The sequence below is a fragment of the Myotis nattereri genome (genome assembly GCF_964212035.1).
Source record: "Myotis nattereri genome assembly, chromosome: 2".
NCBI lineage: Eukaryota > Metazoa > Chordata > Mammalia > Chiroptera > Vespertilionidae > Myotis > Myotis nattereri.
The window spans coordinates 193,460,659-193,484,698 of record NC_138076.1 but is presented as its reverse complement, the minus strand read 5'-3'; the positions used below and the strand labels follow the sequence as shown (position 1 = coordinate 193,484,698).

The window sequence follows — 24,040 nt, the reverse complement described above, 5'->3', positions numbered from 1 at the left end:
AACCCGCTCAGTACACTCAGGACTTTGGCTAATATATTCAACACTAGAGGCTGGTGCATGAAACTCTTGCACTTGGAGGTGGGGGGTGCCTCAGCCCAGCCTGTGCCCTCTTGCAGTCTGGTAGCCCTTGGGGGATGTGCAACTGATGGCTCAGGCCTGCTCCCACCATCAATTGATATCCTTTGTGTAGCCGCAGAGGTGGGAGAGGCTCCCGCCACTGCAGCTGCACTCACCAGCCGTGAGCCCGGTTTTTGGCTGAGCAGCGCTCCCTCTATGGCAGCACACTGACCACCAGGGGGCAACTCTTGTTGAGCATCTGCCCCCTGGTGGTCAGTGCATGTCATAGCAACCGGACGTTCCGCTGTTCGGTCGATTTGCATATTAGCCTTTTATTATATAGGATCGCCCTGCCTCCCATGCATCCTTATAACTTTAGACCTACATCCCCAGGTTCCTTAAAGGAGGTGTGGCTACAGCATCAAAAAAGTAAGTCAAAGTTCACCCTATTGAGACAATTACCCAAGGTATGCTCTGTAGTTAGTAATTTATGCCCCATACAAATAATCTTAAAAATCTTGATTATGGCAAAAGGCCACATAGTATATGATTTCTTCTATATGAAATAGCCAGAATTGCTAAATCCAGAGAGGCAGAAAGTAGACTGATGGTTGCTCAGGGACCGGAGGGAGGGGAGAATACATTAATGGATAGGGGTTTTCTTTGGGATGATAAAGTTTTGGAAGTGGTAGTTATATAACAATGTATGGTTAATTTATATTATGTGAACTTCACCTCAATTAAAAATGAATTCCTGATTAGTCAGAGACTTCAAGGGACTGAAACCTGTCAGACATCCACTGGCCACAAGTTCAATGTGCCAGAGGCCGACAGGCCAACTGCACCTACAAAAACTAAATCCAGATTCTGCCCTGTTATTAAAAAGTTTCTGGATCTGAAAAAAATTTAATTAGAAACCTTGAACTGTAGAGAAACTAGTATTGTCACCCCTGTGTACTCCCACCATCAGTCGGACATCCTTAGTGCTGCCGCAGAGGTGGGAGAGGCAAACCTGTGTACTCACTGGTTAACCAGCAAGAATCACCTCTGTTTTGTTATAAGAGAAAAAATAGAAGAGTCAACCTATTCAAGAACAGTTAGAGAGAAACCAGTCAGCCTAAGTAGAAAAAAATGTCCTATAGTTTTATTAACTGTATTAGAGGACCAGTGCACAAAAATTTGTGCACTCGGGGTGGGGGGAGTGTCCCTCAGCCTGGCCTGTTCCCTCTTGCAGTCTGGGGCCCCTCGGGGGATGACCACCTGCTGGCTTAGGCCCGCTCCCCAAGGGATTGAGCCCAAGCTGGCAGTCAGACATCCTTCTGTCAGCCCGGGAGCCCTCGGGGGATGTCCACTTGCCAGCGGGGAGCAGGCCTAAGCTGTAGTCGAACATCCTTTGGGCTGCTGAGGAGGAGAGAGAGGCTCCCACCACCACCACTGTACTGGCAGCCATCAGCCTGGCTTGTGGCTGAGCAGAGCTCCCCCTGTGGGAGCACACTGACCACCAGGGGCAGGTCCTGCATTGAGCGTCTGCTCCCTGGTGGTCAGTGTGTGTCATAGTGACCAGTCATTCCCAGTCGTTCTGCTGTTAGGGTCAATTTGCATATTACCCTTTTAATATATAGTATAGAGGCCTGGTGCATGGGTGGGAGCCTCCTGGTTTTCCCTGAAGAGTGTCCCGGATCAGAGTGGGGGTCCCGCTGGGGTGCCTGGGCAGCCTGGGTGAGGGGCTGATGGCTGTTTGCAGGCTGGCCACAGCCCCCAGCTACCCAAGCTCCCAGTGGAGGCTGGCTGGAAGCAGGTATCTGGGGTTTATTTATCTTCTACAATGGAAACTTTGTTGCCTTGAGTGGAGCCAACAGCCAGCCAGGGCAGGCAGGAAGCTTGGCTTCCTCCATCACTGGGGCAACCAAGCCTCTTGCTTACTCCAGCTCCATGGCTGCTGGCCGCCATCTTGGTTGGGTTAATTTGCATATAGTTGCTCTGATTGGCTGGTGGGCGTGGCTTGTGAGTATAGTGATGTTACAGTCAATTTGCATGTTTCTCTTTTATTAGATAAGATAACATTACAGGTGTGTAATCTTTGAAAACTTGATCTTGTTAATTCTCAGAATCACAGATGCGTTGCCAGCAATTTACAATAGAGAAGTTATTCACTTAATATCACATAATTTGTGAGTGCTATGACCGGATTGGCCCTGAAACAAACAGAAATCCTTTTAAAATTTATTAGAGAGAGAGAGAGATCAATTTGTTGTTCCACTTATTTATACATTCATTAATTCTTATATGTGCTCTGACCGAGAAACAAAACTGCAACCCTGGCATGTGGGGAAAATGCTCTAACCAACAAAGCTACCCTGACAGGGGACCAATTCTTTTATATTAAGATGAACAGGATGATATAAATATGTTTTGTTATCCTAGAGCTATGTTGATTTGAGATCTAGATGTTCTTTGCATAAATTATATAATATTTTTTAGTTTCTATGTGGCAAGAGAGAAATTATTCCTGCTCTATGTCATTAGAACATATAGTAATTCTTATGAATTATGCTTTATGATTTAACTTATAATTGAATTTATGAATTATTATATCTTAATGATCAATTATTATACTAATAGAGGCCTGGTGCACGGGATTTGTGCACTGGTGGGGGGGGCATGGCCTGCGGGGATCGACCTGCTGTGGGAGCAGCCACTCATTAAGGTCAGCTGAGCAGTGCTCCCACTGTGGGATCACACTGACCACCTGGGGGCAACTCCTATATTGAGCATCTGCCCCCTGGTGGTCAGTGTGCATCATAGAGTCTGGTCGAGTGATCGTTCTGGTCGTTCCATCATTCAGTCACTGGGATTTTATTATATAGGATGTCAGATCTATCTCAGTTTCTCTAAGATAATGGCAACATAAAAGAGCATAGTGATTTAACCTTAATGAAATTAGAGATTACTTTTCAACAAATAAATTGGTTTCTCTAAACCAATTAAGCAGCTGTCATTCATAATTTTATCTGAACATTTTTGTAGTAATTCCTGTTTTCAATAACTATTGACGTGGATGTTAATATTACACATTTCATAAGTTTATTTGTATTAATATCACTTTATCTCCCTTCTCCCCAAAAATCTCATCTATTTTCAAGAGTGGATGGATACATATATGGATGTAATTTTATACAAATGGTTGCAATGTTTTCCTGTGCAGTTCTTATTTACCCTTCATTGTAACTCCTGTGTTTGACCAGAACAACATAGGGAACAGTATATAATGACAATGAGGTAGGGTGATACCTCAATAGCCATCAATCCCTTAAATACAATTCAGGTTGTTTCCATTATAATATTTCCATATATTTGCTCAAAGCTCATCATTATCTTTTATTAAGGAATTATTGGGGGAGGTGAATCTCCCACAAATTTGAGATCATTCTGAATTCAATCTTCATGAATTACTTTGTAAATTTATTAAAGTACTCGCTACACAGCATAGGCGTATGGCTAAGTAAACAAACAAAACAAAGGGAAAGGGAAAGGGAAAGGAAAGAGAAAAACACTAGAGAAAGGAAAGGAGAGAAAACTGCAAGACCCCTGGGTTAGGAACATACTAGAACCTTACTGAGGGATTGGACAAATTGGGGAGAAAAAAAGCCATCATCAGCTATTTTTTTAAAAAATTTGATGGTTTAAAGTGAAGTGAAGCTTGATTTGTCAACAGGAAAATAGAAGCTTTGCACCTCTATTTATATAAACATTTGCTTTTTCAGCTTAGGTTCTGCCCAGAAGTTGTCGTTTGACTGACGCTCCTGGCTTTGCTTGACTGGCTTTAGAAAAAACACACATACGGTGGCCACCTGTTTCTCCACCACAGAGAAATTCAACAAGTCACTTTCACTGATGTTTGGTTGGTGAAACACTAAAAGATAGGAGGATTTTCAATTTTTATTGGGATGTTGCATTTTTTAACCAAATCTTTGCCTCCCTGAGTTGACAGAACTCTAAGGACAGCCCCGCCTCTCTTCTGCTGTGCTCCCAATATCCTCCCATGCTACCCAGTAAGGTTCCATACCTCTCAGATCCCTTCACCACACTTTCCAAGTTCCCTTCTCCCACACAGATGTGTGAATTCCCAACTTCTAGCCTCCTGGTTCTCCTGCCCTGATGGCCACCTGTCATCACTCTCCCATCTCCTTATCCCTCTTGTTTAGCGCTCTGCTATCTTCTTTTCTGCTTCTTTGATTTCTTTCTTCACGGTGTTGCAGCAGTACCGAAGGAAGGGAGAACCTTAGAGGTTGCAAGTTGCTTGCACCTTCTGACCAGGTGTAAAGTATTCGGTCAAAGTCAACTTTTGCCACAGCACGTAAAGCAGAGGAGGGTGGAGCTTGTGGCTAGCAACATATAGTGCTTGATGTCATCATAAATAAGGTCCAGAAGTGGGAGACCAGCTGGGGTTTGCACCATCTGCCTGTAAGTCAAAAGGATACTCAGAGAAAGTGTGCATGGAACTATATTTAGAGAGTGCAGAGCACACTTGAATTTCCAGAACTTACTTGTTCATTCAAGGAGAACTTTCTTCTATTATAAGCATGAACTATGGGAAAATGTTAGGCTCAGAGCAGGATAGATTCAATTTTGGAAGAGAACATAAGGGTGAATCTTATAGTAGGCAGATAAGCCTGCTATCTCTTCAAGGTATCAGGAAGGCATTCAAATTGCCTAACTTTTAACCAAACCCTTCAATTCCAACATTTAAAATCCATTGTTTTGGTTCACGTAATTCTTTCTCATCAAATTTTAAGTTCCTTGCTTATGAAGGCTATCATTTGCATTGATAAGAAAAAAAAAAGATAACATTAATACCTTAAAGAGTAAAAGGTTTTCAAATTTTTTTGTGGGAGGAACAAGGGAAAAAAACTAGACCATTAGGGACCTGCAATTGTTACTGGAAATGGAACCTGGCCCTGAGAGGGTCTGCCTGGGGCCAGCTGGTAGGTTCCCAGGGTGTGTGTTCTTGACTTCCTGCAGAACAAATTTCACAACAGAAGTCTAGGTAAAACTTTTGAGGCACAAAATAAGAAAGGGTTGGAGAAATGAGTCTAGACCAGTGGTCGGGAAACTGGCCCCTTGAGTGTGGCTTTTCCACAAAATACCACGTGCGGACGCACATGTACAGTGCGATTGAAACTTTGTGGCCCATGCCATGGGGCCAAAGAGCCATATGTGGCTCGCAAGCCGAGGTTTGCCGACTACCGGTCTAGACCTGTCTGCTTTGGCTCACTAAGAAATCAGAGAAGCCCGGCTGGTTGGCTCAGTGGTAGCTGTTGACATATGAACCAGGAGGTCCTGGTTCGATTCCTGGTCAGGGCACATGCCCGGGTTTCTGGCTCAATTCCCAGTGCGGGGCATGCAGGAGGCAGCCAATCAATGATTCTCATTATTGATGTTTCTGTCTCTCTCTTCCTTCTTATCTGAAATAAATTTAAAAATATTAAAAACAAACAAACAAACAGAGATAAAGGGACTTTGGGGACAGGTTCAGGGGGTTTTCCTGGGATGAACTGTCATTGTCCATTGCCCTGGCTGCAGGCCTCATGGGGTCCCTTAGAGTTTAGGAGATGCACCCCTGTGGGAAGAGGCATGGGCGTGCTCCTGGGAGGGAGAGTGCACTCTGGACCTTTGTTCTGAGGGGGTTTAAAGGCTGTGCATTTAAAGTAGTTCTTTTTTTTTAAGTATATTTTTATTGATTTCAGAGAGGAAGGGAGAGGGAGAGAGAGCTAGAAACATCAACGAAGAGAGAGAATCATTGATCGGCTTCCTCCTGCACACCCCCTACTGGGGACTGAGCCTGCAACCTGGGCATGTGCCCTTGACAGGAACTGAACATGGGACCCTTCAGTCTGCAGGCCGACTCTTTATCCACTGAGCCAAACCAGCTAGGACAGAGTTCTTAAAGAAAGATCTCAGTAGAATATTCATCAGCTTTGTGCTGATGTACTAAAATAAGGTTTATTCTCTGCATCCGTCCTTGGGTAATGGACAGATGTTGGAAAATGGCACTAATTGGATTTTTGCTATCTGTCTCCATGAATAGGGTGATTTTGGCTATTTACCCTTTGATTGGGGAGGAGAAGTGCAAACCATTCACTTTTAAAATGTCCCTGGTTTAGGGAAGATAGGATTTACTAAATGACTACAAACTGCTTGGCATCTAGATTTTTCTAGGAGGCTGCAAACTACTGTTTAATTATCTGTCTCAGTTTCCCTATTCCATTTGTTTTGGGTTATTGGTCTGATTTACAATGGGTCAAGGCTTTAAAAAAAACACACACAAAACACACCCTACAAACAAACAAAAAACAGAAAGGAGGTGAATGGGATTCTGCCCATGGAGAAGAGAGTACAGAGGTTAAGAAGTGGTACTTCTCCTCAGAAGCTTTGACCTGGGACCATTTTTAGGAGGAAGCTATAAGGGAGAAGAGTATTTTATAATGATGAGAGGAAAGAGGCTGGGAAGTGAGTTAGACAAGTTAATTTACATATCAAGAAGAGTAAAACAGGTAGAGAACATAAGAAAAATGAGAAATGGCAAAACACAGGAATCTGATCATGCAAAAGAGAAGTGAAAATAAAGCATGAACTTCACCTTGCAAGACAGTTGGTCCTAAAGGGGGCAGAAAAGAAAGAATTTTCCGGTGAACCGAGGAAGGGCATCAGGAGGAAAGTAAATAAATTTGGAATGTTGGAGGACCAACAGTAAAGTTATGGAGTGAAGAGGGATACAACAGAGGATAGTGGAATAGAGAGAGTTGAGCAATATTGTTATTTAGTTTTCAAAATGGAATAAAAGCATGAGTTCAGGTCTTCTTTTTAAACATAAAATAGAAAAAGAAGTAACAGACACACACACTTCTCTCTTCTGAGAAGAAAATTTGGAACAATTATGTTAAAATGTTTAATTTGCAATATACACAATGCTGGGATTGAGGTGCTTTCCAGTGGAGAAAGCTACCTCTCGTTCAATGTGCGGTAGGAGGGTCAAGTTCATGAAGACATTTTGACATGATTCTTGGGAGCTCTGTGCCCATGAGATTTCTCTACAGCGGCTACAATATGCATATAATATGTTTGTCTATGTGTCAGTACATTTACTTCTAGAGGCTGTGGAGCAGAAATTGCATGCCTTGGGACCTTTTCGAACATTTTTCTTTAATAAATTGTGCAAATCCCATTAAACTAAATTGCTTCTTAACAGCAAGAATCCAAGACTCAGGGTAGTTTTCTCAGCGATAGGACAGAAATTCACTCCCTACAAGTGGTATTCTATCATATATAACTGGTTATCTCAGATTCCCCTAGTTCCTACTTGAATTCTATTGGCTTTTTAAGAAGCTTACTGAGTTATTCAGATAGACGGTCCATAATATATAATTTGTCACCTATAGTGAAATTTTGTTCTATTATATTGTGGACTATTGTCCATTTAATTAATACAGGCTATTTCCCCACCTTATAAAGCAGACATGTCTGTTATGAGTTAGACTACATCTCTAGGCTTCAAGAAATATTAACAATACATTTAAGTTTTGAGAATCATAGAATTAAAAGAAACTAATGTACATTAAACCTTCTCTTGTTAAAAGTGGGGAAATTAAACCAGGGCCTAGTGAGGAAACATGACTTATCTGAGGCTACCTAGTTACTGCTAGACCCAGGATAAAAGTGTGGGTTGTCTAAATATTGTGCTTCTTTTACTTTTTTCTATAAACCATTAGGTAAACTTTGTGCCTGCCTATTAAAGTTCAGGTCTGAATGCCCTTATTAGGCCCCAAATGAGGCTATTCCAGAATCTATTTGAATAATAATTGCTACAGATTTTGGTAAGTGGTGAGAATGGAAGTAGCAACAACTCACAAAAACTCAGACCAGTGATATGGTTTGACATTAGTTGTCTAATTTACCTGTGGATGTGGACTAACCCCAATTCTACCATAAATGAGTAAGAAAATGAGACTTACTTTCTACCCTTATTTGCCATTGGACAACCACATCAACAACTGAATAGGAAACCATGGGTCCAAGTTCTATACCTGGCATACTCCTCTCTTTAGCCTCAGCCTCTGAGCTTAGCAGAAGGCAACATTTGGGGTCTTTATATATTGTTAGTAGGATTGTATAAATATTGGTTCTGGAGAATTTTCTAGAGCTACAAAAATTGTCATGACCTTTTTCATAAAGAGAACCTGCCAAGTAAATGTTATGATAGTCAGCAAAATAGTTAAAATAAGAGTAAAGAGGACTATAATTTTATAGGAAAAAAAGGGTAGTTAATATAGGAAACTCTTGTAAGGAAAGTAAATGAAGTTCTATGGCTAGCCAAAATAGACCATGATAATTTCTTCCACCCTAAGAACTATCTCAGACTGCTTCAATAGTAACTATTATTAACCTTAAGTTTATTTTCCCTTGAAATTGCATTTAAACTGCCTGGTCATCATTTATCTACTATGTCTATGATATCGGGAAGCAGTAAAACCATGCAATAATATAGAGTTTGTATTGTAAGTACCAAAAATGAGATCAATGTTTCAGTCTGGGTGAAACATCAGGGAGTAGGGGTAAAAGCTAAACATTGCAAAGGGTTTGGTCTAAGAAATACTAATGTATGGGTTAGCTGACAATGGTTAGACAAGGAGTTCCCTCTTCCTAAAGCATTCTCTTCATCCCACCCATACATTTTTTTCTTCTTTTTTCCTTTCCCTTGATGATCACAGACCATTGGGTCTCTGCAAATTGACATTTTCACAGGGAGGAAGTCGGAAGTAGTTGGAACGCCGGAGTCGCCTTGGGGGCAGACCAGCCATCTGGCGGCAAATCTCATCTAGGAGAGAAGCAGAGAATGATGGGATTAGAATGTGGGAAGATAACAAAGGGCTGATGTTTTAAGGGAAAGAGAAGACCAGTGTGGTGGAGTGAGAAGGTTGGGGAGGAATATATCTGAGTTAGGATCACAGCTCTACCACTTATTTACCACTAGAGATTTACTAGAAAGTTTCTTAAATTTTCTGACCTTCACTATCCTCTCTATAAAATAAACATTAAAGTACCTGCCTCAACAGTTTAGTTGTATTAAAATGGAATAATGTATGCAAAGTACCTAGCACAGGTGGTCAGTAAATGTTAGTTTCCTTTCTACACCTAGCTCCCACTTTTTCTAATCATGGACTTTTGAATAACCAGAAAATGAGCTTCAATCGCTCAATATATACCTAAGTGTTTACTATGAGCAAATAGCTGACTTGACTAAGTCCCCAGAGACCCTTGAAAGTGCCTAGAGTCCCAAATACTCAACCTCAGTCTCAAGGTGCTTCCCTTGCAGGTGGCTTGCACAGAGCCAGTGGGGACAAGCAGCAAGTTTCCTTCTCCGAAGTTAAGTACAGCTTTTAGTCAGGAACTCAGCACAAGGCGGGCTGCTTAGTCAGAAGTGGCTTGTCTGTGGTGCCCTCTCCAACCACAGCCACCTTTGGGGGCTGGCCGATGGAGAAGGTGAGAAGAATCTTTGTTCCCATCATACATGGTCATTCACTTTCGACCCTTTTAATTGTTTTTACAAAGTCTTTCTACCTTCCTCTACCTCAGAAATTTCACAATGAGCAATATAAAGGGTGCTTGCAAGCTGTGGACTGTTTTTAAGGTAGCCAGTTTCTAAATGTCCAATCTATTTCTAATTTAATTAAAGGCCTACCCAAACATTACTGTCTCCAAATTAATGTTTTGTGCAGGGTTTTTTTGTAGTTATAAACATGGCTGCAGACGAGTAGCATCTCTATTTGTAATGATTGACTTGGCCTTTTTACCTAGAACCTCAGTGAATGATCTTCAAAGCAGCCAGAGCTCTGACCAAATACAGGAGAGATTTGGAGTTACTATCTAATTGGAAAGAGATCTGGGGGTACTTTTTGTAGGGTTATGTTTATGTATTAAGCATGCTGCTTTACTTAGATTACTTACTTGGGGTAACTTGGTGGAGAAGGGGCTGATGTGAGCTAAGAGGGTGACCTAAAGCCTTCCACCAAAGCCAGATCTTGGATCCATTAGCATTGTGTCCCTCTTTACCTCCCTCATAACCGTCCCTTCCCCCACTACAAACACAGACATCATCTTACCTTTCATAGCTTCATGTTCTTTACAGACAAGACGGGAGCAAATCTCATTATTGATGATGTACATGCGTCGTAAACTGCCATAGTCCCAATGTCATGGTTAAATAAGGAGACAGAAAGAAGTGTTGAGAGGGAGAACTAGCCTAGGCCTAAGATGCCTTTTCAACTTCTTATTTGAATTTCCTTAGGTATTTCCCCACTCTTATCTGAATTTCCTTAGGTATTTCAGAAAATGGTATTACTCTTATTAGCGACACTTTGCATACTCTCCCTAGAATCAAGCTTAATACTAACTCCCCCCCCACTATTTTCTAACTTCAGACTTGGATCTTTCATTTCAGCCTTTTTCTATGAGGTAGTAAATTCAACGTACTTGTGTTTCCCTCGTGACTATCCTTCCTCCAGCCTTTACTTTTATTTGCCCTCTAGCATCTGGACTTGTTAGTCAGCCTGTACTCTGAATACCTCAATCCAGACTCCAGGTTCTATTTGGTACTTTCAGTAACAGCTAGACTCTAGCAGTGGTTCTCAACCTTCCTAATTCCGTGACCCTTTAATACAGTTCTTCATGTTGTGGTGACCCCCAACCATAAAATTATTTTCGTTGCTACTTCATAACTGTAATTTTGCTACTGTTATGAATCGTAATGTAAATATCTGATATGCAGGATGTATTTTCATTGTTCTCAACCCACAGGTTGAGAACCGCTGAAGAGGATTATGCTAAAATTTTCTGTCCCTCCAAAGACTGAAATTCCATAGCGGAAGTCATTAAATAGTTGCTGACATGAAAACACTATCATGGAAGACGCTTTCTGGGTATTCTGGGACCCCTTACCTGGTAAAGCATAACTGATGAACGCACTGCTTGACTGGCCGATGCACAGAGTAGAGTCTTGTGCAAGCAAATTTTTCATCCCGGCACTCTGAAGAAGCTTACACAAAATAAATAGGAAGAGGTGTAACAAACATGAGAGATATAAACAAAAGATTGAAGAGGTAGAGGAGAAAAAAACACACACAAACAATGGGGGACATCTGTAATACAACAATAAAGATAAACATTTTTTAAAAAGGGGATGGAGGAGGAGAGAAAACGTGGGAAAAGCATACAAGGTAGTCTCTACAGAAGATCTTTGTAAGTTGTGGCATCTCTTTCCTGCTCACCAAAGCAGAGTAATAGGAAATTGACTAAAGTGAAATTTAGGTGCTTTCCTACCTGGAAGTAGAAGTGGCTAAAATAATCTCTGCGGGGTTTTCTAGGAAAAAAGTTCTCCTAGCATTACACAGGTGAAATATCAAACAAAAATGCTGATGATCCCGTTCTGAAAAACGGAATTTCTAAGACGGGTAACTATTTTCCTGTCTCAGTAGTTGTCAACAATAGCTGCACATCAGAATTATCAATGCATTAGAGCAGCAGTTCTCAACCTGTGGGTCGCGACCCCTTTGGGGGTTGAACGACCCTTTCACACGGGTCACCTGAGACCATTGGAAAACACATATATAATTACATATTGTTTTTGTGATTAATTACTGTGCTTTAATTATGTTCAATTTGTAACAATGAAATTGGGGGTCACCACAACATGAGGAACTGTATTAAAGGGTCGAGGCATTAGAAAGGTTGAGAACCGCTGTATTAGAGAAAGCAATTTTAGTCGTGATGTCTGTAATACTATTGAGTTCTTGCAGTTAGTTCCCAACCCTGTAACCAAATAAAGTCCAAAGGATTGTTTTGGGATAATGAAGGGGTGGTCAAATCTTTTCACCATGACTTTTAGGACAGAAGCTCATATACAAAGGCAGGGGTGGGGCTGCGGGAGGAAGAATTAAGGACACTAAAAATAATCTTTGAGAAAAAAATTGGAAGTAAACTAGAAGATATGTACCCTTCAAAGAACAAAGAGGTAAGGAATCCTCCAGAAGACAAAAAAGCTTAGGAAAAAGACAATCATACCTGTGGTGTTTTTATCACTGGGTGAGGCTGGAAGGCAGAAATTTTATTCAGTTATTATTAGTTCTAGAAGTTACTACCTCTATAACTGTCATGCTACCTCATTTGAAACCCATGTGGGGGCACCCATGTAGATAAGAAACAAACGATTTAATAACTCTTTAACAACTTCTAAAGAGCAAACAAACCCATAATGGTTTGTTTTGATTCGCACAATTGCAGTGATTTAGAAGTTAGGATGGTAAATATGATTTTGCCTTTCTTAGGGAGTTGAAAATTTTATTATATTGAGAGGATTTTGTATTATTGACAATAAACAAATTTAGTAGGGACACAACAAATAGCCACATGCTCAGAAGAGTTTCAGCCTAGAGCTAAAAAGAGAAAATATTTTTGCTGTAGAAGCTCTTCAAAAAAGAAATTTTCCACCCTAAGTGGTTTGGCTCAGTGGATAGCGCGTCAGCCTGTGGACTGAAGAGTCCCAGGTTCGATTCCGGTCAAGGGCATGTACCTTGGTTGCGGGCAAATCCCCAGTAGGGAGTGTGCAGGAGGCAGCTGATCGATGTTTCTCTCTCATCGATGTTTCTCTCTATCCCTCTCCACTCCTCTCTGTAAAAAAAATCAATAAAATATATTTTTTTAAAAAAGAAATTTTCCTCTCTGTAAATCAGATACACTATCATGTGTTCTTTGATAAAATTTATTCAATAAAGAATAGCAAGGGTCATGGCCATAGCCTAATCTAACCTAGGCGCTGGTTAAATATGGGCCTAATTTGAAGAATGGAGAACAAATTACGGAGCAAGATGGATCTTGAGGGAATTAACTAACTATGGGAGTTATCAGTAAAAATGTGATTGGCAGAGTTGCTAATAGGACATTATAGGAAGTGTGTTAGGTGATCTCATCTATCCCATGGTTTCAGTTCCAAGTTTATATTCTGAAAATTCTCAAATTTATACTTTTAGCCCAGATCTCTCTTCAAGCTTCAGACCTATAAATCTAGCTACCGTGTTATAAAAGATTTAATGGATTTTTCGAATCCATCAATCCCAAACTGACTTAATTATTTTTTCCAATTCAAATTGTTCTTCAGTGAATAGTAGTACCATCCACACAACAGCCACCATCTACCTGATGGAAAGCTGAACATCATCACAACAGTCTCCTCCCCCTTGCAGTTCACATTCAATTCTCACCGCTTTTACCTTAGTTCAGGCCACCATCTTTTTTAATATATATATATATATATATATATATATATATATATATATATATATATATATATATTACTGATTTCAGCCCCAGCCGGTTTGGCTAGGTGGATAGAGCGTCAGCCTGTGGACTGAAAGGTCCTGGGTTGGATTCCAGTCAAAAGCACATGACCAGGTTGTGGGCTCAATCCCCAATACGGGGTGTGCAGGTGGCAGCTGATCGATGATTCTCTCTCATCATTGATGTTTCTCTCTCTCTCTCTCTCTCTCTCTCTTCCCCTATCCTTTCCTCTCTGAAATCAAATGCATGCCTCCTACTGGGGGTCGAACCTGGAACCCGGGCATGTTGCCCTGACTGGGAATCAACCATGACCTCCTGGTATCTAGGTCGAAGCTTAACCACTAAGCCATGCCAACCTGATCAGGCCACCACCTTTTATCGGGACTGCCGCAACGTCATCCTCATTGGTTTTCCAATTCATAAGTCTGATTGGAACCTTCCTTTGCATAAACTATACTCTGATTGGTTTTTGTTTCCACCCCAAGCCTTTGCCCACATTACTTTCTTTACCTAAAGCTCTTCCCTTTCTATTCACTTGATTCACTTCTATTTGTCTTCCAAGGAGCATTTTAGACAATGCGCTCTCCAGAAAAGCCTTTCCTAACCCCCAACACTGAATATAGTCAAGGGCTCTTTTTCATCTGTTCACTTGTCTATCTTGTCTATTAGACAAAAAATATCTAGTAGAAGAAAATTAGTTTTATTTACCTTTATATCCTGGCACCTATGTAGCAGGTTTTCAGTAAATATTTGCTTAAAATAATGTAGTTGTGATCTCCTTCTCTCATGTCTTACCACTTAATCCTTGTGGGTTTGACCCTAATCATTTAAAAAAATCTGTTTTTCCAGTGTGCCAAGCTCTATTTTGCTTTCACCTGTTTGAACAGCTATTTCCTTTGGTTGGAATGCACATCCCTTCCATAATTGCCTGGCTTGCACCAATTCTTCTTTCAAGATTCAGCTTGACCATTACTTCTAGAAAGTTTTTCTTTATCTCCCATACATTTCTTTGGTTATATATTTTGTTTTACTCATATAGTCTTAGAAACATTAAAAGATCATGAGTTGGTATTTTGTACATCAAACACTTGGCATAGTTATGCTCGTTAGGGGATCAAAAAAAGTCATTAAATTTAATTGTGGGAAGAAAGTGCTACATAAACTGTAACCCTGTATATTTAGGATCCTTCACCAGCTGTCATGCCTTCCATAATAGGCTCTAGGGAAAGCCCAGAATGGCCCCGGTGACCCTGGGCTCCCAGATCTGAACTCACCCAGGTCATCTGTGGAAGGCACAATATCGGCCAGAGCTGAAAAGGCACAAAACAGCAGGTGTGAGGAGGGCTTTGAATTGGAAGGGAGAAGGCAGAATTAAAAAGGGAGAATGGAGCCCTAACCAGTTTGGCTCAGAGGATAGGGCATCAGCCTGTGGACTGAAGGGTCCCAGGTTTGATTCTGGTCAAGGGCATGTACATTGGTTGTGGGCACATCCCCAGTGGGTGTGCAGAAGGCAGCTGATCGATGTTTCTCTCTCATCAATGTTTCTAACTCTCTATCCCTCTCCCCTCCTCTCTGTAAAAAAATCAATTTAAAAAAAGGAGAATGGAAATATTAGGTCAAGGTCAAGGCTATGGCTGAGTTTGTGTATTATGTCCAATGAAATAGAATTAATTGAAGTAATTGTGAATATTTTTGAAGAATATTTGTCCTATTGACATTAGACTAATTTGGGGGAGCGTTTATCATTCATGACTTATTTTAACTATTAATCCACTTTGTTTCCTCTTTTTAGAGGACTAGGGGCCCTCTCTTTCTTTTTATCTCACTGTCACTAAACAACATGCCCACAATCTCTCTATGCCTTTCCCAGAGATAAAAAAAAAAAAGGATTAACTTAAGAGCTGGAATAAATGTTGTGAGAATCATGCCATTTTTAAAGAACTGTAGTAAAAGCTACCTGTTTCATCTGTAGAGAGTTCAACTACCAAATCTGCAAAGGAAACAACACAGAGAATGAAAAATGCAAGTAGGAAAAGTAGAAAGGGAAGCAGGATAAGGGATGATGATCTAAAAGGAGGCAGGAAAGACTGAGGTGAAAGAATGTGGACTGTGGGGGTGAATGTAAGGGACTTTCACAGAAGGAAATGGAGGAGAGAAGAAGCTTGGGCATGCTAGCAGCATCGGTGGCATCTACGATAGACAATGGAGCTCTGCATGAGTTCAGAGTGCCCACCAACCTCTTTTTTAGGCTTTCTTTGTATAGACTGCAGCATCAATCCTTCTATCCCCAATATGAAAGCAAAGAAATAAAGAAAAACTTACTAGGATCGTCTGTCAAGTTTTCCTCGGGTGCCTCAGTTGCTAGAGAGAAATAAAAAATCAAAACATTTTCTGAGCATTCTTTTTACCCCTCCGAGTAAGTGGAATTGTTGAGCACAGTGGCCAGCACAGAGTAAGTATTCCACAATTGTTTTTCTTGTTTGCTTCCCAGCCTAAGTCCTTCCCCTCTAAACCAACCAAATGTCACTTTCCTGTTTCCATGAATATACCCTTGTAGTCCTTGACCCTAGAATGTCTTCTTTCCTTTGTCTGTATTAGAGAGGAATGAATAAGTTAAACTACATGCCCATCAGATTATCTTCCACAGACACCCCTTTCTCAGTTGGACTTTGATTAAGCATTAGACTTCAGGAATAATTTATATTATTTTTATTGTCCTAACAGATGATACTACATTTAGATAATCTGAGTTAATTATGTGCCAGGCGCTGTTTAAATCCCTGTTTTTACAGATAAATAACTTACCCAAGGTCATAGAGCTTGCTAATAAGTACAATGGATTGGTGACCTTTTTGCAATGCTTACTCAAAATGAAAATTATCTTTACCAAAGACACTGATTTTGCTATTGATAACTTTGATGTAATTGGATATCAGTCTGCTGATATGCTTATCTACAAGAGTGTTTACAAAAGGTGATGTTGGTAATTTTATGCTCAGTGAGAAGCGAGGTGAAGGGAGGGGAGGGAAAATGCCTGTGTTAGTAGACAATGCCTTGTAGTTGATCACTGGAAAGTACAGGCAGGAGGAGAAGGAATAAAAATGGTCCATGTCTTAAGGTGGAATCTATTGGAATAAATAAAGAAGACTGTACCTATTTAAAGCCACAAATAATAGCACTTCCTATAACAAGTTTTTTTTAATTAAAAAAAATAACAAAGCGGTGTTAATATCTAATAGCAATAGCAAATACCCCAGCTAGAATGATCCTTCATTGTAGAAAGCTTGTAGTCATAATCTATTTTACCCACTAGGGGTCAGCAAATTCACATAATTTGGTTTGACTTCTTTTCACTTCAGAGTCTAAACGTCAGATTTAAAGGTAGCGAGAATAGCATTTTAATGAAGCACGCCAGAGTTATTGATCATTGTAGTAGAGGAAAAATACAAATAAAGCATTATGAAGGAATTACCCCTGCTAACTGCTTATCTCATTAAAAAAAAAATTCCAGACAGAAGAATAATCAGATCTGACAATAGAGCATTTTTATCTTTACTGCTCAGTATAAACTTTCTTCTTTTAGAGCAACTCTTGATAAGAGGGATCCAGGTTTCTTTCAGTCTTACAGGATATTTGAAAAACCACTGACCCGAATCATTCCGGAGACTGTGAGGGGAGAGGAGCCTCTGGGGTGTAGCCCAATCTGGCCCTGTTTCCCTTCTCTCTAGCCATATTCCAGTCCAGCCACTCACAGAAACAGAAGAGAAGAGAAGCAGGGAGGGCAAGGGGGTTGAGAGTGTATCCCAACTGCCTCGGGATTTCAGGGCAGAATACTGCTTCTCTGCATATTCCTCAATTCACCCACCTTTTCCATGAGCTATCACCATATAAATACTTACCTAGAATTTATGTTCTCTGAAAAGAAATCTTTAAGGAGACATTTTCATCTTATATTATAATATGTCTGATAGAAAAGCAACACAAAGCCATAAATATCTATCTATCTATTTAAAAGCCTAAGCGACCAGTCGACCGTACAACCGGTCAACCAATCGACTGGTCACTATGACATGCACTGACCACCAGGGGGCAGACACTCAATGCAGGAGCTGCCCCTTGATGGTCAGTGCACCCCCACAGCAAGAGCAGCAGGCGCAGCAGGGCCAGGATGAGTGGCAGCAGCGAGGCGCCTGGGCTTGGGCTCCTCCCTGGCAGCCTGCTGCTTCGTGCACTACCACATCCCTCAGGGGATGTCAGACTGCCTGGGATCAGGCTGAAACCAGCAATCCAACATCCCCTGAGGGGTCCTAGATTGTGAGAGGGTGCAGGCTAGGCTGAGGGACCCCACCGGTGCACAAATTTGTGCACCAGGCCTCTAGTTATTAGATAAGGTCCAAGACTGGGCCTTACTCAGTCCAAAGAAATGAATCTAGTCTACCTTAATTCTATAAAAAATACTAGTTGTGACCCACTCATTTGATTTTATGACCCATTAATGAGTTACACACTGCTGTGCTCACAAAGGTTGGAAATAGTAAGAGATAAATTATAACTTTGTTGAATGTCTTGGAATTTCCTTCATTAAAGTGAAGGAAGTAGTCCTTTGGAAGCCAAAATGTTTGAGTTCTGTTCAGTTGTGCCACAACTTGCCTATAGTACTGAGATAATTACTAATCCTGTCTTTGCATTTTAGTTTCTCTATTGTCACATGGATAGGAAAAAGCTTTGTTAGGATTAGTGGGCATTTTCTGAGTGAGATAAGAAATGAACAGAGGAGAGTGTAAGCAAGAGATGGGTATAGAGGAGGTCCTGGGAAAAGTGTTTCGGTAGATAAATAAAAACGATAAGATTTTATGAATGGGATAATAGGATTAGAGAAACTGGTGAATTAGATCCTATTTCCCACACTGTGGTAACATCTCCGCTGTATTACAGATTCTTTAATTCTGACTATTCATTTACATAACCTCAACAAAACCCAGATCCAAAAGTTCACCTACCTCCTTGACCACTGACCCCTAGAGGTGTCCAGTCTGTACAAAGGAAAGAGAAAAGAGATGTGAGTGACTCCAGCTCTATACAATCCCCCCACCCCCCATAAGCTTTAAAAATATTTTTAACTGATTTCGAACCCAGGACCCTTTAGTTTGCAGGCCAACACTCTATTCACTGAGCCAAACCAGCTAGGGCCCCAAAAAACTTTTATCAAATGAACCAGAAAATGATGGGGAAGTGGTTGTACGTTATCTTTCTGTGTTTTATTTTTTGTGTTTTATTTTTATATGGTTCAATACAAAATTACTCAGATCATTAGTGCTACACACAAATGTGGAAACACTTAAGCAAGACAACAAATTCCTGAGAACAAACCCCTGCTCTGTTTTGCCCTGACTCAGCATGCCCTGTTGCCCTCATCCCCAGCCAGAAGGAATGGGGTCCTGTTCCACAGAGAGAGCCAGTAGCAATTCTACCCTGTCCTGTCCTTCTATGCCCACAGCCATCCCACTAGCTACACTACTGTACAAGCCAAAAAGATTATTTTCTCACCGTCTGTATGTGGCAGAATGAGAAAAATAGAATAGAACTTAAAAAAAAAATCCAAAGTTTATTTTCCATGACTAAACTTCTAGCCAGCTTCTGTGAAATCTGTGAAGATCATTTAGTTCTGTGTATAGATTTGGCACATATTTTTGCTGTGCAAGTGAATATACTTGTGTGTATGCGGGTGCTAGTGTTTGGTATGTGTTACTGTTTTTCTACAGGATTTAAATTTGGTCTACTTTCTTATTAGGTGGTCTGTACATGTGTGTGCATCAGCTTCCTTTTCCCTCGGTATTTATGTACTTGGGTATTTATGTGTGTGAGCCTTTTTTGGTTAATATGCATTTGTATGTATTTCACCTTAATTTCATAACTCTCAGGATACCTTTTCTTAAGTCTGAGGTCATCTCTTTCCATATATCTGCCTTTTTAAAAAACACACAAATCTATTCCTTTCTTCTCTTTCATAGCAATTCTAGAACTCAAGAGCAAGCATTTCTCTGCCAATTCCCCTTCAACCTCCTTCCAATCCACTCTAACACACCTCCAGACAAGTGTATAGCTGAGGAGCTAGCATCTTAGGGAGAAAAGAATAAAGGTAGGGACTCACCTGAGGGAATGATGAGTGCAGTGAGAAACAGCAGCACCTTGGGTCCAAAGAGCAGCATATCTAACAGGGATGGTGGGGAGAGTAGAGGTTGTAACGCTCAGGGACACATCAGCATTTCAGTTCCAGGGAGGGCTGTCTGTGGCCCACATCGCTTTGTCTTCCCAGGACCTTTCCTGGTCCCCCATATCACTCAAACCTTTCTCTCTTCATATCTTTCACCCGACATTTATTTCTCAATTCGAATTCCATTCTTTGGTCACTTACCATTATTCTCACTCTCCCTGCTCTTTTCTACCAGGTCAGAGAAAATTTTATATTCTGAATGGTCCATGTTTGCCCCTGCCCTGTGGTCTCTTTCACCCCTGGGGTCTGATCTCCTTCTCTTTTGGTATCTGTGACTTGTTTATGTCACCTGCTCACCTTGGTGTCTTCTTTCATTTGAATGTTGTGCCTAATTGTGGTGTCTGCTCAATTTTAAGTTGTTCAATGAGATTCCCAATCGCCCCCCTCCAGCCCTTCAATGTATACACACACACACACACACACACACATATGCACACACACATACACACTCCTTCTGTTTATTTAGGGTTTTATACAATGAAACAACTCACTGTCTATGGTCCTCTGCTCTTTCCACCGAGTCCTTTGGCTGCTGACTGTGTCTCTCTCCTTCTCACGCTATTCCCACTTTGGCTGGAGAATAAGATGAACAGGGCCACTCCCTGGGAAGGACTTCAAATTTGGCCTCCTGAAACAATGAGATGAGGTAGAGCGAGAGAGAAAGAGAGAGAGAGAAAGAGAGGGAGAGGGAGAGAGAGCCAGGCTAGAGGAGTGTAATGAGGATAAAATGAGAAGGGGGATGGGAATTTGCAGTCACTCACACCCTCATTCCAAAGGTTATTACCACACTGGTGATAGATACTGCTGCTCCCTAGAAGGGTTGGTCCAAGCCCTCATATGCCTTTCTTCCACAAGCCTATTTTCCCTCTCGCAGTCTGGCCTGGGCACCCTCCACCCCCATTCCCTGGGTTCCTTCTTACCTAATCGATTCTACCTCATCCTTGGAATGTGTTTCTGCACATCACCAGAAACTGTTCCTATCTCTGACTATCTTCCATCTTTGAATCATTTTTGCATCTTCCTTTCTCAGTTTTGTTCATTTTGGACATTCATCTCTTCAAGTCCAACAAATTCCTTTGTACCCCTATATTATCTTCTTTCTTTGCCTCTTTCTTGACCCACGCATTCAGACTCTTGTTGTTGTTGTTTTATTCCTCTAGAAATCCCACTTATTCCCACATCTAAGCAAAAACAGACACCACATAAATTTTGTCCAAGAGGAGGGCTGTCTGTCTTAGGGTTCGAAAAAGTTGAGGGACACAGTGCCCTCTAAATCATTTTGGAATGTGGAGCAGCTCTGTGGGAGGAGATGCCAGCTGTATTTTGTCTTTGGCTTTGTCTAAGTTTATGCTAAGAATCTTAGTGTCTGGAATCTTAAGGACAAAATGCCATCAGAAGCCCAGAGGAAACTGAGGGCCAAGTTTATGTTTGTTCTGCTGGACTTACTTTCCACCAGTGCTTTTCCTCATATTCTGTAATATGTAGATGACCGCCGGGGCTGACCAGCCGACCCTGAGCGACGGATGAACAGATTGCTCTGACACACGTTTCTATGAAAGAGAGGGCTACGGTACCGTTTTACTTTAGAAGTAAAAAGCAGTCCTGTTCACCTGCCTTCTTAGACTTTATTGTCACAACAGCTTGAACTAAAATTAACCTCTAGATACAATCTACAGGGTAAGCATCCTTGAGAAAGTATATGCTTCTACAAGGTCAGGTCTTTAGAGACTAAACATAGAGATTCTAGCAAAACACCCCAGGGGATCAGACTTGTTTGGAAAAGTCAAGGTAGGGGCTGCCACCTTTGGCAAGTTCCCCCCAGAGGCCCCCGACCTTTCAGAGAATCCTCCATGCAGACATTCCAACCAAGTCCCATGCTTCCCCACAGATAACACTTTCTCAGATCCAGGAGTTTTATTAAAAACTTTTGTATTTTCTCTTATTCATAGAAACCCTAGTGGTTAGACCATAAAATATCTCCACTTTAGAAAGAATCAACTTGAATTATAGAATCTCAAAAAGGAGGAGTGGTTAATCTTATGTGCACTAGAGTTTTGCAAATGTCAAGGCATCTGTTAACTCCTGTAGTCTACATTGTGTATCTCTCTGATGAGCTAACTTAGAGAAGAGTACAGATGGACACAGAGCAGATTGTATTAACAAATTACAGACTAGAGGAAAGGAGGGTAAAGGAAGGGAGGAGGGAGCCAGGGAGGAAAGAAGAGAAATAACTAGCTGTCTAGCTGGAAAGAAGGGAGAGCACTGGATATAATGAGAAATAAGTGAATAGCACCTCTGACTCCTTTGAAGGAACTGTAAGTGTGCCATTTTTGAGATACATGTATTCTGGTGAGTCCCTAGCACAAATCTGAGTACAAACCCAGCTCTGTCCTCATCTGCTTGGCCCAGAACTTGCTCTTCTTCCATCTGCTCTGCAGTGCGAGTACAGAGGCTGGAAAACAGATGTGATTCTAGTCTGGGGAGAGTCAGGGGGGAAAAGGCAGGGGGTGTTGATCGGGGGGGAAAAACAAAAAAGCAGATGCAAAGCAGACAATCTGAGGCAGGTCATATAATAAAGAGCCTAGAGCAGCAATCATGTTTTCCATGAAGCTCAGACAGATGGAGAAACTGAACTGAGGCCAGTCATTTGGCAGGGAGAGCAATGACCTCAACGTGCTGGCCTAGCTAGAGACTGAAGTGCAGGAAAGCCTCCCCAGGCAGTAGGCGGGGGCACTCTCCTGGGGTCCTGGGAGGGAGTCTGAAGTTAGGTCAGTGAAAATGGAACAGAATGTTTAGAGCTGGGCAGAAGGAGGCAGACAGGGAGAAAAGGAAGGCAAGGCGAGAACTGGCTGAAGAACAGAAACCACCATCTATTCTTGGGCTTAATCAACATGCAGAAGTGCAGTTGGTTTTAGAGTAGTTTGGTTAGTTTTTTTTTTTTTCTCCTTCATGGTAGCTCCCCACTTATTTTTAGAGCCCAGGTTTGGATCCCCAGGTTCGGAGAACCTCCTATTTACTTTGTCCAAGGTGATTTGGTCAGCCTCTGTTCTATCACATTATCAGTTTATCATGGAATTACATGATAATCAGCATCAGTGGTCAAAAATGAGCAACGGTCATTCACAGATGTGAACCTATAATTTTCCGAGGTTCTCGCTGACACTGGGGAAGAGGCCTCTGGGCAGCAGAACTCCCACTAGACACAGGCTGGGTCTCTAATGGGCAGAGAACACATCTCCAGCGATAGAGAAGTCCTCCATGGAAATGAGTGGCAGGTGCACAAGTGACTTAAGGAAGGCAACCAAATGTTTGCGTTACCTAGGAAATTTTTAGTTTTCTAAAAAGGTCTCCAAGCAATGGAAGATGGGGCAAAGTGCAAAGGAAGAGAAGGGAGGCAAAGATACAGGACAGCAAACTGGATTTATTCATCTGTTTTTTGGCCTGTAAGAATACACCCATTAGTTGAAGGCCTCTGGGCAAATGTACAGAAACGTTATTACTACAGTCCAATCCAACTAAATTAAATCCAGGGCCCAAACAGACACACAAAAATATTCCATAAAAGGAAGAAAAAGAAGGGAGGAGGGTTATATGAGGTGGGGGAGGAGAAGGGAGGGAAGAGAAAGCAGTGTGCATAGAGGAATGAAGCAATAGAGTAGAGACAGCCAAACCTAAAAGATGGACTCACCGCAGGATTTAGAGGCAGCCAACGTATGTCCTCAGAAAACTTGGGCAAAGGAGAACTTGCTGCTTCTTAGCACCCCAGACCTGTTATAACACACTGTTCTTCATGCCTCTGTACATGGCACTCTCTGTCCCTTCCTTTCTGTGCTATCCTTTGCCCAACTCTAGTATCTAATGCTTATATGTGCATGACAACCCAGCTCAGTGTTGCCTCTCCCCAGAAACCTTTCCTGACCCCCTTGCTTCTGAAGGATTAACCTTCCCCTCTACTGAGGGCCCTCTTTGTTTTTATAATTATGCCATCAGCGTTATTATTTATTTTACATATTCGTATTTCGGATTAGACTGAGAGTTCCTTGATAGCAGAGGCTCGGTTTTACTCATCTCTAGCTGACAGGACGATCAGTACATAACAACTCAAAATTTCAACATTTGAACTGAGTTGAGATGAAGACTTGAAATAGTAACTTCCTATTTCGAGAGAGAAACATTCAAAAACTGAGTCAAATGCAAAGAAGTAGAGGATAAAGTTCTAAAGAAGAAAGTGGTTTGAGAGCACAAGAGGACGTGGAACCACTAGCCAACGCATCGAAGTGTGATCGGAGGGGAACAGAAGGCAGGGAAAGAGGCAGAGGA

At 41.4% G+C, this 24,040-nt stretch overlaps 1 protein-coding gene across 1 annotated transcript; it reads right to left on the bottom strand.

The window, feature by feature from the left end:
* Nucleotides 1-6,985: 6,985 nt before the first annotated feature.
* Nucleotides 6,986-23,545, bottom strand: MFAP5 (microfibril associated protein 5). Its single transcript, XM_081084708.1, has 10 exons — nucleotides 23,409-23,545; nucleotides 20,212-20,348; nucleotides 19,598-19,657; nucleotides 18,447-18,479; nucleotides 15,769-15,807; nucleotides 15,404-15,436; nucleotides 12,175-12,201; nucleotides 11,053-11,149; nucleotides 10,218-10,291; nucleotides 6,986-8,932 (listed from the first exon to the last, which is right to left on the bottom strand). Exons 3-10 carry the CDS (start codon nucleotides 19,653-19,655, stop codon nucleotides 8,820-8,822), a joined length of 474 nt encoding a protein of 157 aa, XP_080940834.1. The 5' UTR covers nucleotides 19,656-19,657; nucleotides 20,212-20,348; nucleotides 23,409-23,545; the 3' UTR covers nucleotides 6,986-8,819.
* Between the last annotated feature and the right edge of the window lie 495 nt (nucleotides 23,546-24,040).